The sequence below is a fragment of the Telmatherina bonti genome (assembly GCF_933228915.1).
Source record: "Telmatherina bonti genome assembly, chromosome: 9".
Classification (NCBI taxonomy): Eukaryota; Metazoa; Chordata; class Actinopteri; order Atheriniformes; family Telmatherinidae; genus Telmatherina; species Telmatherina bonti.
The window spans coordinates 25,422,335-25,443,865 of NC_136627.1; the positions used below are offsets into that span (position 1 = coordinate 25,422,335).

At 39.2% G+C, this 21,531-nt stretch overlaps 3 protein-coding genes across 3 annotated transcripts; all 3 read right to left on the minus strand.

Moving 5' to 3' along the window:
* Positions 1 to 508: 508 nt before the first annotated feature.
* On the minus strand, positions 509 to 1,695 carry LOC306760186 (P2Y purinoceptor 13-like; the record flags this gene model as incomplete). Its single annotated transcript, XM_079245979.1, has 2 exons — positions 509 to 1,479; positions 1,656 to 1,695. The coding sequence occupies 2 exons, from the start codon at positions 1,693 to 1,695 to the stop codon at positions 509 to 511; spliced, it is 1,011 nt and encodes a 336-aa protein (XP_079102105.1).
* A 3,229-nt stretch (positions 1,696 to 4,924) lies between these two features.
* LOC306760187 (P2Y purinoceptor 13-like) lies at positions 4,925 to 5,911 on the minus strand (the record flags this gene model as incomplete). Its single annotated transcript, XM_079245980.1, has 1 exon — positions 4,925 to 5,911. The coding sequence occupies one exon, from the start codon at positions 5,909 to 5,911 to the stop codon at positions 4,925 to 4,927; it is 987 nt and encodes a 328-aa protein (XP_079102106.1).
* A 2,435-nt stretch (positions 5,912 to 8,346) lies between these two features.
* p2ry12 (purinergic receptor P2Y12) lies at positions 8,347 to 10,461 on the minus strand. The gene is made up of 3 exons (XM_079246974.1): positions 10,415 to 10,461; positions 9,825 to 10,084; positions 8,347 to 9,468 (listed from the first exon to the last, which is right to left on the minus strand). The coding sequence occupies exons 2-3, from the start codon at positions 10,074 to 10,076 to the stop codon at positions 8,635 to 8,637; spliced, it is 1,086 nt and encodes a 361-aa protein (XP_079103100.1). The 5' UTR covers positions 10,077 to 10,084; positions 10,415 to 10,461; the 3' UTR covers positions 8,347 to 8,634.
* Positions 10,462 to 21,531: the final 11,070 nt, after the last annotated feature.

Consider the following 21,531-nt stretch of genomic DNA (forward strand, 5'->3'; position numbering starts at 1 on the left):
CTCTCTTGACTGGGCACATTGTGCCGAAAACAGCCTGATGATCTTCATGTGTGTACCCAACTTAAACAGAGCACCGCATGACATGCCACAAAACGTCCTTATTTATTTACGGTAAGAGTTAGTACTACTAATAAAATGCCTTCAATGAACTGATCATCAGCAGGTGTGGGTTCTTCTATAAAAACCGGACCTGACATTTGCTGTCCTATTTACCTAAAAAAAAAAAAAAAAAAAAAAAAAAACCCCAACAAATATCAATTTTATTTAAAGAGCAAAATCTGCTTCATAGTTTTTCTTAAACAACACAACTTGAACTAAAGTGCTTTACAATAAAGATTAGAATAAAAATAAAGAGCAAAAACACAATATTGTTTTAATAAAAGGGAAGCACAACATATATAACAAATAAAAAATAATTACAACAAATGAAAAGCAATAAAAAACTTTCCAGTTAAGACACTGTGTGAATCTAAAAAGTATCAAAACGTTGGTGATTTGTCCCTTGTAGCTACTGAAACTGAGGTAACACAGTTTTAAACTTTGACATCAACTTCTCCTTGAACTCTCGACAGAGGAAGATGTAGAGGACAGGGTCCATGCAGATGTTTGTCGTAGCGAGCCAGAGGGTGAGTTCCTTCCCGAACTTAGTCAGCGTGTAAGTGTAAGAACATTCACTGTCAGAGGGCTGACTAATTTGTTGAAAGGTGTACGGGATCCGGATTAGGTGGTATGGACCAAATGACACAAAAAACACAATAATAACCAGAAAAACACGCAGTTTGATTTTCTGCTTTCCCTGGCTGTTGTTGCTGCCGGAGTTTCGATAAGACTGAATGACTTTCTTTGTGATGCAAACGTAGCAAACAACAATGACCACACTGACAAGCCAAAAGAAAACATTAAAAGAAAGTGTTGTCTTCTCATGGAACTCTATCCCTTCTGGACCTTTTAGGACCATACAACTGCTGATCTCTGTCGTGTTCACTGGGATTTTATTGGTTAAGATGATATTTGGTAAACCTGTGCCCACAAACATAATCAACCAGACCGAGCCTGATATTACTTTGCTAAAGGTCACATTCTGACAAAATCTGCTGTGGGACATCATGATCTTAAAGAAACGGTCCAGACTGATAAACCCAAGCAGAGTGATGCATGTGTATTGTGTGTTGTAGAAAATGACCAGGGTAAAGCGACATAGCGAAATAGATAATAGATCCCACATACCTGGCAAGTAGCTAGTGGCTATAAATGGGATAATCAAGGTCATAATAATGTCAGCAGCTACTAGGTTTTTCAGGTACACCACAAAAGTGGTGGTAGATTTAAGATTCAGAGACACCCAAGCAGCCACAACATTCAGGAACAAGGCAACAGGGAACACCAACATGTAGAGAACAGGGATTATATGAAGATTGCCCTGTACAATGTCACATGCTGAGTCATTGTGAGATGTCTCCTGTGTTGGATTCACTCCACCTGAGAACAAAGAAAAAATACAAAAACACAATTCACATGATTTTAAGATCAGGGCTCAGCATAGACTGAACAGTAAATTTAATATTTTTTAAGCATCATTTTAACAAATTCTTTTATTATCTTCCCTTTTACATTTTCAGTTTAGATAGTGTTTATTGTTATTGTTCCATACTCACTGTGATCGCTGTGAACATGTGAATCGATGTAATCATCCATCATCTGCCATTTATGTTTGGTCAGGTTGAAGACTGTGCAAAATAAGTCAAACAGTGTGTCATTTATTATACTTTTGGTTATTAAGAAGTTTTCTAAAAAAAAGTTTCAAGTACTTTAACAAGTTTTTTTTTAAAACCTAAATAGAAAAGTCAGAGTGGGTTTCAGAAGACACACACACACACACACACACACACACACACACACACACACACACACACACATATATATACATATATATATATATATATATATATATATACATATATATATATATATATATATATATATATATATATATATATATATATATATATATATATATATATATATATATATATCATTGTTGAACAACATCCCAGGACTGTTAATGGTTTATGTGTTTTATCTATGTGAGTGTGTTTATGTGAGTATATGTGTTAGATTTTGGGTAAATTCTATGTTTTTGTTTGTGAAGGCGTGTTTTTAGCCTTGTTTTAGTTTAGCTTTTTTTTGTGAAGCTACTTTTGTATGAAAAGTGCTATATAAATAAACTTTGATTGACTGATTGATTGATTAAACAACGAACAAACATCTCAGAGATAAACAGAGAAGTAAATAATTAAATTTATTTGAGACATGAAAACTTTACTTTGGAGATATGTTTTTTCACCGGGGGTGTTTCTTCCTTCTTTGTTTAGGGTTAAAAGACATGCAAAAGTTTTCCCTTTAAATTATTATTTTTTTGTTGGTCAATTATGTAAATGTCTAAATAGCTTTTCCTGATTGACATATTTATCTGAAATAATGAAGAAATAAATATATATATATATATATTGCTAATTGCTTACCTTTGATGACACAATCCTCTTCCCTCAAACACTGTAAATGAAATGGATAAGTGTGAGCCTTTTACGATGATGGTTGGTGTTTAAGAAACACTGCTTATTTCCCTAGTAAACAAATTGAAGTTCCTGTTGTGTTAAGACCAGCAATTTGTCAGGGCATATGCAAAAACAGGATCAAGCAAGTGGTTTTTATCAGACCAAGACTGACATCATTCATCCAGTTGATAGTGAGACACTGGAGCTGAAATTTTAGAAAGATTCTTGAACTTTCTTTGAGCAACACTTGACCCAAATGTTACTGCTGATGCATATACAAGTTTGTATATAGATACATGTATTTAGACAAATAATTATCTACACTGTAAGGTTGTTTAAGGACAGGCACTCTTTAGCATTATCATTATCCTGGGATTTTTAAATGATTAATTTACTAATAAACTAATTAGCGGTGTGTGTTATCTACATGCTGAAGGAGTGTCTGTTTCTCTGTTACTGACAGATTGTTTACTTTCATAATAGATATTACAGAAAAATGAATTGATCTGTGGATATTTTTTCTATTTTTTATATATTGCCTAACAAAGCAAAGGGACTTAAAATCATTCACTGATCAAAAATGTGCCAAATTGCTTCGTATTTTAGAATATGGGGGGGAAAGATGTTTTATTTTTACTTAGGGTAAAGTAATCTGATATGTTTGTTCAACATTTTTGAAAGACTTTGTCATATTGTTGCGTACTTGTTGGTTGTTTTCTTTTTCTCTCAGTATGCAGTCCAGCCAATCCAGAGCATCTCATTTGGGTTAAAGTAAAATCAGGGTTAAATCGCTTGAAACACCTCTTTTAATTCTCCTTTCATCTTTGGAAGAAGAAATATTAGTAAAACAGTGCAAAAAAGGTGGCTGTGCCAGGAGTGCTGGTTATACCTGAAGATTAAAGCTAAAACCTGAACCAACAATGTAATATTGCAGCCGATTGAGTTGAAGAGTACATTTCCATTGTATATCTATGATATCTTGTGTATATTGTATTAGCTTCTCCCTGCTGTATTTTGTTCTGACTCACATGCTTTCCAGCTAATGCTTGGTTGAGTCGCTACTTACCCTTTGCAGTCATGAAGCAGTCATGCACATAAAAGATGCTGTTAAAAGCTTTTTAAGCCAGACATTTTGGTTTGAAATAGCAGGAGAAGCGCAGGTGTATTAATGGGGACTGTAAAATCCTCTCACTGCAACTTGGATGATGGTTGTAGAACAGGTATGGTTTTAAGTCAAAATGTCTGCTTTGGAAAAGTTCTACAGACATCTCCTGAAGCTGCAAAGTAATGAGCTTATCCTGAATTCTTAAAAGACATATGCAGCATGCTTTTGATTTAATAAACTGACTGACCTTAATGTCTTAGCTTACAGACAGACTAAGGAAAGGTGGTACTGCAGTTACCAAGGTAACCACTCAACTTTTAATGAGGAATATACATTTATTTATAGTGCTTTTTTTTTATTTTATTTTTTTTATAGCACCACATCACAACAAGGTCATCTCAGGGCATTTTACAGATACATTTACAGACACATCAGTTCGAGCCAATTCATAATAAACAGCCTGGTTAAGGAAAACTGACAGATTTGGACTAAGCAGTATATTTGGAGTAAGCAGTATAGAAAATGAATAAATGGTGTTGAAGACACAATTCTGCTAATGTATCATGCAAACCTTTATTAAAATTCTAATATATATATATATATATATATATATATATATATATATATATATATATATATATATATATATATATATATATATATATATATGTAAGCAAAAACACAGTATTAATGCACAAGTAAATAGGTGAATGTGATTCATGTGCAACATTGTGTGTGATTGATAAGGCTGGACAAAATGTCGGCAGAGTTCAGTATTTTCCTGTTCAACTTCATACAATGAATAACCAAATGAATATGTAACATAATAATAATAATAATAATAATAAAAACAATAAAAGTACAAGAATATGCTTACATGGTAGTGTGTTTAAAGTAAAAACAAAATATTATATAGGACAGTGCAACATTGTCTCTATTCAAATAATCACTACTTTTATCCATCACTCAGATTTGTGTGCTTTCGTGATTTCCCCTAATTGACATAGAACAGAATAATAAATGTGAATATTTTTACAAAGACACTTAAACTATATTCATGAATTTTGTCCCCTATTTATTTCCAGTCCAAACTTTTTTAATGTCAGTAGCTGCTGGTCCTCAATACATCACTAGATGGCGGAACAACACAACGTTGTTAAACTGACAGTACCTCTTAGAAGTTTGTCCTGTATTATGGTCTGGATCTCTTGAGTTTATATCAAATTATGTCAGATTTCCTTAAGGTCAATATATTTAAAACTAATTATTCGCTTTCTTTTTTGGTGAAAGTATATACATATTTCAGGATAACAGCGATACTGCTGTTGTTGGTCATGCAGGTCAGTTTTTCTCTGTACTCTTTGCACAAATAGATGTAGAGAAAAGGGTTCAAGCAAGTGTTTGTGGAAGACACCCAGATGGCTAATTCATATGCTATAATAATTATAGTTTCAATGCATATGTCAGAGTTCACATGCAGAAGGAAATACAAACGAAATAAGTGCAGAGGCACAAAACACGCAAAATATACCAGAAGAATCAAGAAGACTCGTAGCTTGATCTTCTTCTTTCCTTGTATGTTTTTGCTCCCAGAGTTTCTGAAAGACTGCAGAACTTTCATGGCAATGCAGGTGTAGGAAAACACCATCACTATGCTGACAAACCAGAAAAGTAATTCAATAAAGGACACAACAAACATATGATGACTCAAGCCTGCTGGACCCTTCAGGGACATACAGAGATTTTGTCTGTTATTTTGAGGTGACTGATCAGTTAGAATGATTTCTGGTAAGACCGCACTGCCAAATAACACAACCCAAACCAGAGAGGACATTATTCTGCTCAACAACACATTTTGCCCAAACACCTTTCCACATGGCTTAACTATTATAAAGAAGCGGTCCAAGCTGATAAGACCCATCAAAGTGATGCCTATGTAGAGGCTGGTGTTGAAAATCACATCGGTGCAACGGCAAGTGAAAACCCTCAACTCCAATGATGCACCAGGCAGGATGCTTGCTGCCTTCAGAGGGACTGTCAGTGTTTTCAGCATGTCAGCTACCATCAGCTGTTTTACATATACAATAAAGGCAGATGTGGATTGGAGGTGCAAAGACACCCACACTGCAACTCCATTAAGTGCTAATGCAAAGGGAAATGTGAGGAAGAGGAGGCAAGTGAGAACCATATTTGTTGCCAATGGGTTATACTGGGCACAGTCAGGAGAGAGATGGGATGTGTTGTTCTGCATGATTTGGATCTGTGAGAGGACATAAAAGAATAAAAAAAAAAGACATTAAATCAAACATGTGCAATAGTCATATTGCTTTCATATTGCTGCTGATTTAGGGCCATCCAAGAATGGAAAAAACTCCCAGAGAATCTGAAACTCTGCACAGATTTGAAGGACTTCTCTCATAATTTTAGAAAGGTGCTAATTGAAAACCAGCAGTGGCAGCACTAAGTTACATGAATGTGTGTATTGATGTTTTTTTTCTCTCTATCATTTGGAGACATGGAATGTTATTGAATGTTTGAGGAAGGTAATGTTTTTATGACATTGAGTGTGTGGAGAAATGTAAATGGACTGTATGTAAGTGCAGCTATTGTAGATTTTTAAAATACTTTTAAAATTGTAAGACTTTGCCTGCCCAGGGACTGCAGATGGAAACTAGCTAAGGTTAAAATCTGGTGTAAAGCATCTTTCATTAATGTTTTTACACATAGTCCCTGACAAATAAACTTTTATTTAAAAAAAAGAAAAAAGTGTTTGACACTATCCAAGTCAACAAGGCACAGTCAGGACTGAAGTCTGAAATTAGCTGGAACATGTTCCTGCCTGATTTCAGACTGCAAATTTCCTCTGCTTTACATATTTTCCAGCTTGCCCATCTGTAGCTCATTTCCATTTGTCATTAGTTGAAAAAAAAAAAAAAAAACCATTTGTAGCTGTGTTTGTTTTGAATGACCAGCCAGAGCATTTGAATGCTTTCCTGAAATTTCAACTAAATACTTACATGATTGACACTGTGCAGTAGAAGTTATGTAACTGTCAGTTTTACTTCACTCATAACAAAAGCTCATAAACACTTCCATTATTTATCAAAAGTAGTCATAATAATATAACTGCCAGAATCAACACTATTCAATTTAATCCAGCTTTATTTGTGTGCTATGATGCTATGTCAAGCCTTTAAGGTATTGTACTGTGTTAAGCCACCCTTAAGTTCTTGTTTTCTTTCAAAGAGCCAGATCTTTTCTTCATCTTTTAAACTGGTGTCTAGAAAAAAGAAAGCACCAGGTATTTTAAAAGTCCAGTTATTACACTTGATCATTTTAGACAAATGGACTCTCTTATTTCTTAAACCTCTCAACACTGACTTGCAGTTCAGTGTTGGGTGGCATCGGTCAAGCATGATGGAGACACCTAAATCAAAGGATGAACCAGTTTTTTGTGTTTGAATAACAAATAATTTAGCATCAAACATTGTTTTTCCTGGTAATACATAAAAAATTGAAGGTGGCTCAAGATATTGTTTAGTGGATTCATATTGTTATCAAAGTAACATATATTTTTTAATGCTCCTAAAATGTTAGCATCTGTTTACACACTTCCCTTTAGACATATATGAATATTGTGTAGAAGGAGAACATTACAGTAAAAACCAACCAGGGTTTAAAAGTGATGACCAAAGAACAAGAAAAATGCTAGTTCTACATAAAGTCATTTGTAAGGGAAGTAATGAGAAATATTTCCTTATTATTTTAGTACAAATCAGTTTAAAATGACACACGCAGATAAATGCACAGAAACAGCTGAACTGAGTGTGACCAATGATGAAAACGTTCCTGGTATATTCTATGTCCACTCAGTTTTATCACAACCTTCATGCTCTTCATGCTGTCACGTCCCATTAGTATGATTGCTCTACTGACTTTCTTTTGAAAGTTGCAATAAGTTATTTTAGGACACTTACCACTGAAAGTTGTTATCACCTTAACTTCACGTTATCCACTCTGGAAGATTGATTCACTGTAACCATAACTGATTCTTGTCAGCCTCTTGAATCAGGGACATGCAAATCTACAGAGGGGGGGGGGGTTTCAAATATGGCCTGTGATAATCATTTGATATTCATCTAAAATAGATGCAATGCTAATCATATTTAGTTTTGTTATTAATTGTTGTTTTTTTTTAATCATTAATATTGTTATATTTTTGATCATGGAAGAAGCTAATAAGTCAATCTTTGGATCTAGTGAGTTCTTCATTTTAGTTTCATAATTGGTTTTTTTTTTTTTCTTTTTTAACTAAAAGGCTCACATCCTTTTGCCATCCACAGTTTGGAACACAAAGCAGCCACACCACTGGGATTTCCCTGTCATATAGAGCCTGCAGTGTTTCAGTGTTTTGCAGTATGTTATATAATAGAAATCAGTTTTTACAGGCCTGTTTGTGCAGACATTAAATCTTAAACCGTAACACAAGCATGCATGAAACATACAGAGATGACAGTGTTATAACAAATGAGGTTTATTATACAGATTTGTATTAAGGATGCAGTTTGGTACTTTTACTCCGAAAACCCTTAAAATGCTTGATTTTATTCTCACACATGATGTTAGTTTTATCTTTAGTTAGTACTACAATGATATAAAAGAAACATAATTGTGTTAAATGGGGAACAGAAAGTGGACAACCCTGCTTAGAATAGATAAAACAAGTTGGATATTGCAGTAAGTGCCTCAGATGATCCTGCAAATTTTTAAATGGTATGTAGTATATGTTTTGATTACACAAGCGTCATTTTGTGGATTTTATGTGTTTCTCAAGGACATACTCTGAAACGAATCTGATTCATGTCAGCATGGCACGACGCGATGCCGTGAAATGTTTTTAACAAAACAAACAACAAAGAAAACAAAAAGACAACTTTCCATACAACAGAAAAATATTGCTTTTGTTCGGTGGTTTTATGTACACGCAGATGAGTCTCTTCCTGTGTCTGTGTCTGATCCTATCCCTGTTAACCAGCTGCAGGTGCCAGGAGAGAGCTTCAGGGTCTTGAACAAAGTGGTCCTGAATGACTTACAGAGGAAGAAGTAGATGAGAGGGTCCAGAACAGAGTTTAGGGATGTGAGAAAAAGTGTGCTTTCCTTCAGCTGGAACAGGAAAAGCTTGAGTTTACAATCAAAGAGAACCTCTCGGGTCTGGCTCATCGTGTACGGCACTCTGGCAAAGTGAAAAGGCACAAAACACACAAAGAACACAGCTAGAACCAGGAACACATTTGCATTCATTTTCCTTGTGCCTTGATGGGGGTTCCGAGTTGTTCCCCCAACTGGTGTTCGGGACATAGCCCCTTCAGAGATGCGGGACTTAATGCGGGAGTAGGATTTGTAAAGCTCTTTGCTGATCAGAGTGTAACATACTATCACAGTCACCAAGTTTCCCCAGAAAATGACTTGACAGAAGTAATTTACCACCCCATGCCAATAAAGGCCAGTCTCCGTTTTCAGGTCGCTGCACTTGAAATATGGAGAAGTCGGATTTTTACTTGTAAGGATCACATTGGGGAGACAGGCGATCAACAGAACGGTCCAGATAGCTCCTGAAAGGAGTTTCCTGCGGGACAGCCGGGCAGAATTTGTGCCCCTAAAGGGCTCAAGGGTCTTCCTGCAACGGTCGATGCTGATCAGGCCGAAGAAGAGGATGCTGATGTACATGGTGAGGTAAAACAGCACAGACGAAACTCGACAAACAAATATCCTTAGATTAGTAGATGCCATGTTGGAGTCTGACAACACCTGCAGAGACACAATATAACACTCGGAGGAGTTAAACACACATTTCACAGTTTATGTAAAATTTATGAAGTCCTACTCAATAACATTAATAATCCATCAACTTAAAAATGACATCAACTTAAACTTGATGGATTATTCCAAACTGCAGACATTTTCTTGATATTTTGTCAATAACGTGTAACATAGTAAACTTGGCATTATATTTTAGACCTTGTTAAGTGATTTCAGTAGCTTATAAAAGATATTTCTTTAAGAAAAACAACAGCAACAACAGTATATTAAGGAAAAAAGAATCCGTATTAGTTTGTAATTAAACAATAAACAGAAACATTACACATGAACTGAGCAAAGCATACCTTGAAAGGAAATGTGAAGGTCATGATAACGTCTGCAACGACTATATTCTTTAGGTAAATGATGAAATGAGACCGTGAAGGGATGCGGAAAAACACCCACGCTGCCACACCATTGAGTGACATCCCCACTAAGAAAAGGCAGGTGTAGAGAACAGGAAAAACCACCGTCTTTAAGACGTTGTCACGGGAGCAGGTCCTGTTGGTGTGGCTGTTATTGCCAGGGAACAAGAAAAACGATGTGGTCCTCTCCATTTGTGCATCTAAGTGAAGAAAAATAAAAACATGAAGTTTATTGCAAAGTCACACTTCAATAAAAATAAGATGTTTCCAAACAATCATAGAAAAAACTAAGTTCCTCTCACAGGAGCATGCAGAGGAAGTAGATAAAATAACATCACATCGTCAAATTTTTTCAAAACTATGAAGTTTCACATCATAAAAAGTCTGAACAAAACACAACAGAAAAGCTTTTTTTGCACATTAAATGTATTCTGATTTTAATGTTTTAACATGAATGATGGGAATGACTATACCTTTTGTTACTACAATTAAAAAAATAAGAAAAAAAAATTTAACCTGTTCTAACTTACCGGATAGTTTTTATATGGTTCGCAACTGTCCTTTAATTGCTCCGCTGTCCAAATGTGACACAGCTGGCTATCTGTTCCTGTTCATTTCATGGTTTTTAATAGGAGTTTGTGTGGGTTGACACAGGGACACTTCCTCATTTCTCCTTTCTATGTCTTGTTGCCAGGAAAGAGTGTAAAGAACATTTCTGCTCAATTTGAACCACAGTTTATTTAATCAAACTAACAATGAGTTAAAAACAACAACATATGTGTCATAATGAGTTAAATCATTTTTAAAGAAGGCTAAATTAAGGCATGAATGCTTCATTCAAACACAAATTGTGATTAACCCAGAAGCTCCTGTTAAACTCTTCACACTGTGGTAGAAAAATGTATTTCGTCCTTTAACTTTTTCCATTTTTGGTAACAAATATTGTGTCATGTCAACTGATCCCACATTATGCAATACCTTAAAATATTATACCATGTGAAAATTTTACAGAAACGTGTTACACTGATCAGTCTCATGCCTTTATTACTATGATGAAGGTATTGTAACTCCTTTTTTTTTTGTTTTTAGTAAATGCAAATATTCGGTCTTCACAGGAAGAACTAGAGGTCAAAAACTCCTCAAAAATGAGCTGTCATAACATGAGTCATGAAACACATCCTTCTTTTCATTTTTCATGCCAGTTCTTTCCTCTGCAAGGTTACCGAGCTCCAGCCTTTTAGAGTGCATGCAGGGCAAACATGTAAGCCTTCTGTGCAGTTTCAAGGAAAACAGGTAAAATATTTATTACTTTAACGTTCCATTCACAGAGAAAAACAATTATTATTATTATTATTTATTTATTTATTTTTTTTTGTCTTGTCCAGCATTTAAGCAAGCAGACTGATGTTCTGGATGCTGTGTTCTGCTGAGCAAATTTATTTTGCCAAGGGGAACTTTTGTAGATGTAATGATCCCCTTGTATTTCTTGATTCTTATTTTATTTTTCAATTTGTTTTGGATAATAGCTTGTATTACAGAGTTTATGCTGCTGGACCCGACCGGAAAGGACAGGAAAGGGGCAGAAAGAGAACAGAAAAGAGAACATAAAAAAAAAAAAAACAAAAAAAAAAAAAAAAACAAAAGAAAGAGATCAATGCATACATGTATATGCACATACATACCCACCTACATATATATGTATATACACTCGCACATACATTATATATATACATATATACATACATACATACATATACACATACATACACATGCATACACACACATGTACACATACATGCATACATAAAGATAGATATACATACATACATATACACATACATACACACACATATATATATATATATATATATACATATATACACATATACATACTCACATACATACACATACATATACACATACACATACACACACATACACATACACTCACACATATGCATACATATATACATATCCATACACATACATACATACACATACACATACACATAAGTACACACACATACCCACCCACACACATAAATATATACACCCACACAAGCCAACTCTAGATTCATGGAGAACAAAACCGTTGACAATCATGAGGACCAGAAACTAGCAAGTTAAGTCAAAAAGACAGAAAGAGAGCTACCTGCTGTTAGTGAATAAACTTGCTGGATGACTCAGTGACTGTGACACATGCAGAACATTCATGCAGAACATTCAGAGTGGAACGTGTTTAGAGAAGAGTGATCATGCCAATGTGACCCCGCCCGCCTACAGCTAGAGGAAGGCCAGGAGAACCCAGAGACCCGGGTAACCGACAGTCACCCCCAGGTACAGATCCCAACCCCCCCACTCCAGAGCCAGCCATGCATCTGCCCAGGAGGTGGCGAAGGAGGTGCCCAACCAGAGTCCCCCGCAGTCAGGGGGAACAGGCCCCAGCAGGCCCAGGCCGGCAAGGGCCGATCCCGCCGGGCACCGGCCACCTAGGGCAGACAGAGTGCAGGCCCCAGGGCCCCAAGAGCCCATGAGCAGCCCCCCGCCCCCGCAGGCAGAGGGCACAGCCCACACCGACGGAGGACCAGGATCCCCAGACCGCCACCCAGTGGCAGCCAGGTCGCACCCCAGTGCACCAGCTGCGCCCCCGGGTACAGGACACCACCCCCCCACCGCCAAACCACACACAGATATACATGCATACCCCCCCCCCCCCCCCCAACACGCACTCCCCTCACACATATACATGCATACCCCCCCCCCCCCCCCCCCCCCCCCCCCAAACACGCACTCCCCTCTCAACCCCCATCCACACAACCCTCTGCAATCCATGCACATCATCCATCACATATACAACCCCACCCCACCTCTACTCACTCACCCATACCAAGTCACACGAACCCCAATCGCCCCCGCCCCACACACGCTCACCCCCCCCCCCCCCCCCACACACGCTCACACCCCGCCACCCCATCCCTCTACTTCTACCCAACCACACATGCCCCACCAAACACCCCTCCACCACCCATAGCCCCCCTCCAAACTTCACCCTCACTCACACATCCCATTCCGCATATACACCCCCCCCTACACACACACACACACACACACACACACACACATACCCTCACTCCTCCAACACAGGCACACCCCAATACAACCCACGCGCCAACATACCCCTCCACACACACATCTACTCATCCTCACACATCCCTATCCCCTACCCACCTATATCCCCAACCCTAATCCCCCCCCAGCCATCCCATCATCCATCTGTAACCCCATACACCCACTCCCACACATCCTCACCTCACCCCTCCATCATGTCCCATGTGAGATACCTCAGAGGGGGCAGAGGACAGGATGGCCCCGATCAGGGCCCCCATAATTACCGCCCACCACTCCCAGCGTCCCCCCCACCACCCCACAGATGCAGCCGACCCAGCACCCCCCCAGGGCTGGCGACAACCCTCCTACAGCCAGGCCAGCCCAGACTTAGGCCTAATGGACGGCACTCTTCCCCCACCCGTACCCCCCCCCCAGTAAAGCCCCGAGAGCAGGGGCATGAGAAGACCCTATCGTCCCTGCCTCCCCCCCGCTTATGACTGATTGTGAAGTATGTATTAGTTGCAATTAAAACTGAGGGAAGTGCCACGCGGTGTTGGGAGAGGGACCACCTAAGCAGCCCCGCCCACCATACACCGCATGCTCTTCCCCCTAATCATGTGAGTCGTCAGTGTTTTGGTGTTTGGTGTCTAAGTGTAATTAAAACTGGGAGGTGAGCCGAGGCTGGGTGCAGCGATCAAGACCACCTTGATGGCCTTTCTCACCACCCAGCGCCACGTGCACACCTCCCAATACCCTGCCTGTGTGTGATGGGGAGCGGGGAGGAAGAGGGGTTGAGGGATTTAAGTCTGGAGGAAAGTGAGCTTTCCTCCAGAAGGTGAGCCGCCCGCAGCACTGGGCATGCCCCCTACTCCCAGGGCCCCCCAAGGACCAGGACAAGCCGGGGACAGCCATCCCCGTAACCAGAGCCTTCGGCGACTCTAACCAGAGAGTCATCACCGACCCAAGAGGGGACCAACTCACCACATGCAGAAGGGGGGCACGAGGACAAAGAGGAGGCGGGGCGGCAGAAGGGGAATCCCAGACCGATTGTCCACCGCCCCCTCACTCACAGAGGACACCCCCACCTGGGGACATGAAGTCCCCCCTTGTCCACACATCGGCACTTCACACTGTCTCAGCACACACCTACAGCCACACACACACACACACTTCCGGACACATTCAGGTCCACCCAGCCACCCGTTCAGCCCACCCTTAAAACCATCCTCCTGACCCCCACGTCACATCCAAATCTCCCCCACTCCCATCCATCATATCTACACTTATCCACCAACCTACCACACACATGCACCACCCACTCCCCCATACATCCACCCCCCCCCCCCACCCCCCCCACACACACCCGTATACATGCACCACCGCCACTCCCCACATACACGCATCACCCCACTCCCCTACACACACGGCACTACCCCCCCCACAGACACCACGACACCCCCCCCACACACGCATCATCACACTTCCCCACCCACACACATCCACATACCTATGTACCGCCACCAGTCCTCAACGCACACCCCCTACACACATCCCTCCATACACACTCACATCCCATCCACACTATCAAACACCCCCCACTCAACAAGTCCCAGGGTCGCAACCAGGCACCAGAGCACGTACCTGCCCGCCGCCGCAGCGGCAGGTCCAGGTCAGCCCAGCCCCCCCCCCCCCCCCCCCCCCCCGGCACAAGCCGACCCCCCACCCCCAAGAGACAGGGGACAACCCCGGGCACCGGAGCCCGGGACCCCGCCCAGCCCACCCCACGGCGGCACAGGCGCCCGTTACGGAGTCACGCCCGCCAACCCATCCCCCACCAGTGACCTCGCCCCGCCGCTGCGCGGCAACTCCAGCCGCTGGCCCATCCAGGTCCACAGTAGGGCTAGAAACCTAGCCACTCCAGCAATGGAGCAGTCAAAATCCCCCCCCAGGAGCCCACCACAGACCCACAGCCCCCAGAGAACCCCAACCGGCCACCAACCCCGAGCGCAATAAGGTCACATTCTCCCCCCATACTAAGTGATGGAGCTGATCACAGGGGACCAGAGGGAATAAAGTTCAGCTGACTGATCTCTTGAGGAGGCAGACATCATCTCGACACTGATGTGATCTAATAAGAGATTTCTGAACTGCTGGATACACAGACTTTGTTTGCTTTTCCAGTTTAGAAGGATAGTTTTCTTTGCGATACATAAACTGGTGAGGATTAAGTTTGCAGAATTAAATTCTATGTTAATTTCACCCAAGTAACCCAGTAGGCCCAGTTTGGGGTTTGTAGGGATGTTACATTTGAAGCAATTTGACAGATCTTTACATACCTGAAACCAGAATTCCTGGACAGGTGGGCAAGACCACAAAGCATGGTAGTAGCTGTCAGTCGTGTTGCCAGTGCAGTGTGGACAGATGTTTGATTGTGACAGACCCATCCTGAACATCCTGTGTCCTGTATAATGAGTTCTATGCAGAATTTTAAATTGTATTAGTTGCATGTTTGAATTCTTAGTCATTGTAAATGTATTTGAACAGATTTGTGACCATTCATTTTGGTCAAAGTTACTGGATAAGTCTGCTTCCCATTTAGAAGTTGGGAGACATATGGAATCGTCTAGCTTTGATAGTAATCTATATATTTTGGATAACAGTTTCGGGGCATTGAGATTTAAGAATTCTGCAGCCCTGATAGGTAGCTGCAAGTTTAATTGATCAGGGGTGTATTTCTTACCTATTATAGATTTAAGTTGGTGGTATTCTAAGAATTTTGTGCTGCTGATTTCATATCGTGAAGTAATTGTATCAAAAGGGAGAAAGTTCCCATTTTCTATTAAATGTTCCAACTGTTTTATTCCTTTATTCTTCCACTGAGGGAAGTTTATCATTTTCCGGTTTTGCTGGATGTCGGGATTGTTCCAAATAGGTGTAAGTTTGCATGGAATAAGCAAGGATTTGGTTAGTTTAAGAAATTCCCACCAGGCCATTAGTGAGGAGCTGATATTAATGTTTTTAAAGCATTTTTGGTGTTTGACAGCTGTGCTGATAAATGGCAGGTCTGAAATTGCCATATCCTCACACATAGCTTCTTCTATATTAAGCCATGGTTCATCTAGATAGCTAGGTTTAAGCCATTTAGAGATGTATTGTAGTCTATTGCTTATAAAGTAATTTTGGAAATTAGGCAAGTCTAAGCCACCGCTATCTTTAGTCTTCTGGAGTGTTTTTAGACTAATCCGTGGTGGTTTGTCTTTCCAGAGAAATCTAGTAACATTAGAGTCCAGCGATTTAAACCAGGTGGAGGGAGGTTTAATGGGGATCATTGAAAACAGATAATTGATTTTAGGTAGAATCATCATTTTTATAGTTGCAACTCTTCCCATTAGTGATATGGGTAAAGATTTCCACCGTGTGAGATCGTCCTCAATTGTTTTTAGTAGAGGGACATAATTTAGCTTTATAAGGTCTGACAGTCTGGGTGAGATGTTTATTCCCAAGTATCTAATATCTCCTGACTGTAAAGCAGTGTCAGGAGTATTATGGAAGGAACAGTTGATGGGTAGAACGGTGGTTTTAGACCAATTAATGGAATATTCAGAAATTGATGAGAATTTATTGATGAGTGCGATTGTCTGACAGATGGATGATTGTGAATTTTGAAGGAAAAGTAATACATCATCAGCATAAAGACTGGTCTTATGCTCCATATTTCTACAGTTAATGCCTTTAATGTCTTTGTTTTGTCTAATGCTAGCTGCTAAGGGTTCAATAAAGATTGCAAAAAGTGAGGGGGAGAGTGGACAGCCTTGTCTGGTGCCTCTCTGCAATCTGAAGCTGTGAGAAGTTTGATCATTTGTCCTGACGCATGCATTTGGATTGCTATACAGTATCTTTATCCAGTCGATAAACGATGAGCCAAACCCGAATTTTCTTAATGTTGCAAATAAGAATTTCCAGTTCACCCTGTCAAATGCTTTTTCAGCATCTAGAGAGATTATTGTAGTTTCCAGGTTATGTATGGTGTCATAATCAATTAGATTTATTAGTCTGCGCGTATTAGTGGTGGAATGTCGTCCCTTGATAAATCCTGTTTGATCAGGATGTATGATAAGTGGGGTTATTTTTTCTAGTCTTGTAGCAAGCACTTTACTGATTATTTTAAGATCTACGTTCATTAGTGATATTGGACGATAACTAGATGGGAGTTTGGGGTCTTTTCCTGGTTTTAGTATTACTGTAATACTAGCCAAATTCATGTTTTGAGATATTCGACCTTTTTCCTTAATTTCTGAAGCCATTTTATAAAAAGTGGGTGCTAGTATAGACCAAAATTCTTTATAATATTCAACTGGAAAACCGTCTGGTCCTGGAGCTTTATTGCTGGGCATGTGTTTTAAAGCTTCATGTAGTTCCCCTACTGAAATGGGTGCGTCCAAAACCATTTCCTGATCCTGTTGTAACTTTGGAAGATTGAGGTAGCTGAGAAATTCCTCAATGCTGTTGTCTGATGGATCTGTTTCTGAGGAATATAATGTTTTATAGAAATCCCTAAATGTGTCATTTATTCCATCAAGATCATGGAGGATATTTCCTCTTGAATCTTTAACAGAGGAGATGGTTGTTTTCTCCTTGTTTGCTTTTAATTGATTTGCGAGAAATCTTCCAGATTTGTTGCTATGTTCAAAATTCTCTAAGCGAAGTCTTTGTAGCAAAAACTGGGTTTTTTGGTTAATTATTTCATTCAGCTCTAGTTTAGCCTTTCTTATGTGATTCAGCACTTGCTCTTCTGGAGAAGCCTTGTAGGCATCTTCTAGTGATTTTATTTTAAGCTCTAGTTCAGATATTTTTTAACTCTCCTTCTTTTTCTTATGTGATGAAAATGAAATTATTTTCCCTCTCATTACTGCTTTTCCTGCCTCCCAAAGAACACAAGCTGATGTTCCTGGTATGTCATTGTTTTCTATATACAAAGACCACTCCCGTTTGAAGTAACTGATAAAATCAGGATCTTTAAGTAATGATGTATTAAGTCTCCATTTGCTATAAGATGGTTTAGTTTTCTTATTCATTAGGGTAAATGATACTGGTGCGTGATCACTGATAGTGATGGAATGGATTTTAGTTTCTGAGATACTGTTCATCATAGAGCTGTTAGTGAGGAAGTAGTCTATTCTGGAGTATGAGTGGTGGACAGATGAAAAGTAAGTGTACTCTCTAGCAGTGAGGTGTTGTGAGCGCCAGACATCACAAAGACCAAAATCCTCCATATATTGTTTAACAACTCTTGCTGACTGCCAGACCCTGTGTTTCCCTGCTCCGCCCCCCTTGTCCATCCCAGAGTTTAAGGTCATGTTGAGGTCGCCCCCAATGATAAGTGTATTATCAAGGTGATCATATAGTAAGGAGAAGAAGGAATGAAAAAAGGAGGGGTCATCAGTGTTTGGGCCATAAATATTTGCAATGCATAACTTCATGTTTAGGATAGATAATGTCATTATTATGAATCTTCCACCTGGGTCTAAAATTATATTATTAGCAGTAAAATGAATTTTCCTGTTTATCAGAATGGCTACTCCTCTTTGTCTTGAGTTGAAGCAGGCCGAGTACACGTGAGGGAACTGTACTGTAGAGAGTACGTTAGCTGTTGTTTTTAATAAATGAGTCTCCTGTAACAGGACAATGTCTGCCTGTAGATCATTCAATCCGCTAAACACCTTCAACCTCTTCTCCCTGGAACCAGCTCCCCGTATATTCCACGTAACAAACCTCAGGGTGGTCATGCTCAAGCTACTGAAGTGTTTCTATAAAAGTATGTGTGTGTTTGTGTGTGTGCAAGCCCACATTAATGCATGCATACTGCGTGTAGATTCTGTGCGTATATAAATTCATCTGTGTGTACAATGTTCCTATATGTCTGTCCACATGCTTAGAGTGTGTGTGAGAGTTGGGGGTGAGTGTTGATGTGATTAAACGTGCTCTGTGTTGTAGGTGTGTTATGTGCATGACATTTAGTGTCTGTGTCATGTGGATGTACGTGCGTACCCTACCTATTATTGTTGGTATGGCATAATAGAATGAAAGAGCAGCTAGAAAGGAAAGGAGTGAGAAAAGCAAACAACTACAACTACACATAAAAAGAAATAGCACAAACAAAAGAGCAAAAACAAAAGCCCTAAAGGTGGGGGGGGGGGAAGGCCAAAAAACAAAAACAGAACAAAACGAAAGCAACAACAACAGCAAATTTACAAAGACTGGCAGTAAATGTACAGTTCTGAATTACCATAATTAATCTGGATCCTCTTCTTGTTGCTCCGGGATTCCTGCGAAGACCAGATTGTCCCTCATGCTGCGCGCCTGGAGATCGATCACAGTTTCCTTATTTTTAAGATGTTGTTTACAAAGTGCTGCTCTTTTTTTTTTTTTTTTTTTTTTTTTTAACTGTACAAAGACATCCACATCTCTATAAACTGTAGCCTAGTACCTCATTAGCATAACTTTTTTTTTTTTTTTTTTGGAAAATGCATTACTATTTAAAGATTTACTTACAGATAATATTATCTTCACAGATCATTTCTGTTGTGAGGACTTAATTTGGTTGCCAGTAGTTCATTTTTTCCTATTATGTAAAATATACATTTAAATCCAACTCTACTCTCTAGGACATTACCTTAATGTTTGTTAGCAATAGTTACTTTTAGTTTGATTTATTATATAAAAAGCAAATACGCTGTGATGATCTCACAATGCATATAATTTTTTTAAAAGAGGGGGTGAAGAATTTAAAATTCTAGTAGGGCCCATATGCAATTTTTTATTTTAAGATTTGTTTTTAAGAATAAGTAACCCTTTAAAACCCAACTGATGAAAAAAAATTGGAGGAAAATTCAATTTTTTAAAAAAAAATATGAGGTATTTATTTGGCCCTTTAACAAAATGTAACTTATAGTTTTCAATTTTTTGGACAAATATTTTCCATTTCTCACTATGTAGTATGTCAAAATTATTATAGTGTAATCTGCTGCTTCCTGGTATCTATTAGGGGGCAAAAGATCAGTACCAGGTTGTGTTCAACAGCATTTTGAGCAAAGTTTTTACCATAAAGTGATGCAAAATCTCTCAGAAACTGTATGCATATTTACTTATACGTTTGGCTTCGTCGGGTGAAGACAATCATTACAGCTACAGTGGCCAATGAATGTAAAGATAAAAGTAAAAACACTAAAAAGCCAGTAATCTTTTTTCATCACAAATTTAAGTTGAGTTGAGTTATACTTTGATGATCTTGTATCTCTACATCCACTGCTGCACAAAAACAGAAGCTTCATTGGTAGTGAAAACTTTTTGTGAGCCAAATCAGACGTTTTGTCAGTGTTTCTTCAACATTATCGGCCCTTTACCTTTGCTCAGTCATCCCATCTGGGGGTTTTATGATTTTCATATTCACTTAATAAAATGTAAAGAGTTTGGAAAAACAAATTCTAGCGGTAGCTGAGATGATGCTGTATGAAAGCAACTTTTTTTTTTTTTTTTATAAAAAACCTGACAGTGTTGATGAACTACATATAGATATACAAAATGGTGCATTCACTTGTGCTTCTGAGGTTTGTAAGACTTGAATGGTCTGTTCTTGGAGGACATTTGGAAGCCAGTCAGATGTCAGGGGGGCTTTCAGGTCACCCTTCAGTCCCAGCCTTTGATTATACTTGTTTGCAAAGTGCAATTTATAATATTTTCTTCCAACATTTTAAAAGTACACTGAACACATATTTACACCTTTCACAATATATTCTGAGGTAACATGATTACGGAGAAAATGAAACATAAATCTGATTGCAAAGGTAAAGTACCATGAACAATGCATCCATGGAAATGTATGGACTCAGGGATGACACCAATTCGTGCAAAATGCATCAAGTGACAGACGTTTATCTGTTTCCTGAGCATGTTGAGTTCTTCTTCTCTTCATCACATGACCATGTTTGCCTTCCTCCCTGCATTTTGAAGTGCCACCAGTTTGCATGAAAATGCTGCAACTTCCTGCGTCTGGGGCAAGATTGGTACAATCAGCAGTATTCAGTTCCCAAATGAAAGCTTATCTTATCGTCTCCTTTTGCACACTTCATGGTCTTGCAGTCTTACATTTAAGTTCAGTTTAATCATGTTCAAACTACTCTAGTTGAGGCCAAATTCCCAGATGTGCATATTTACATCCAATGCTTCCCACAGCTGGGATCTCTGCACATCTGCTTCTGATCAGCAGCTTAACATGCTGCATTTCAATTTAACACCAGCTTCTATTGTTGACTAAAGTTCACCTAAAAAGATGAGTCACTTTTCTAGATTAAAGCACACTTGAGAACGTGCTGGATGCACTCATTTTCTTCAGTAATGATATCTGAAAATCATTCAAAAGTGGCAGGTATATTCCACCCTCTTGTATTTGTTTTTTTTATTTTTTTATTTGCATGACTCATTCACAGAAACATATCATCAAATGAAATTTGAATGCACAGTTGCAAACAAACACGCAGAC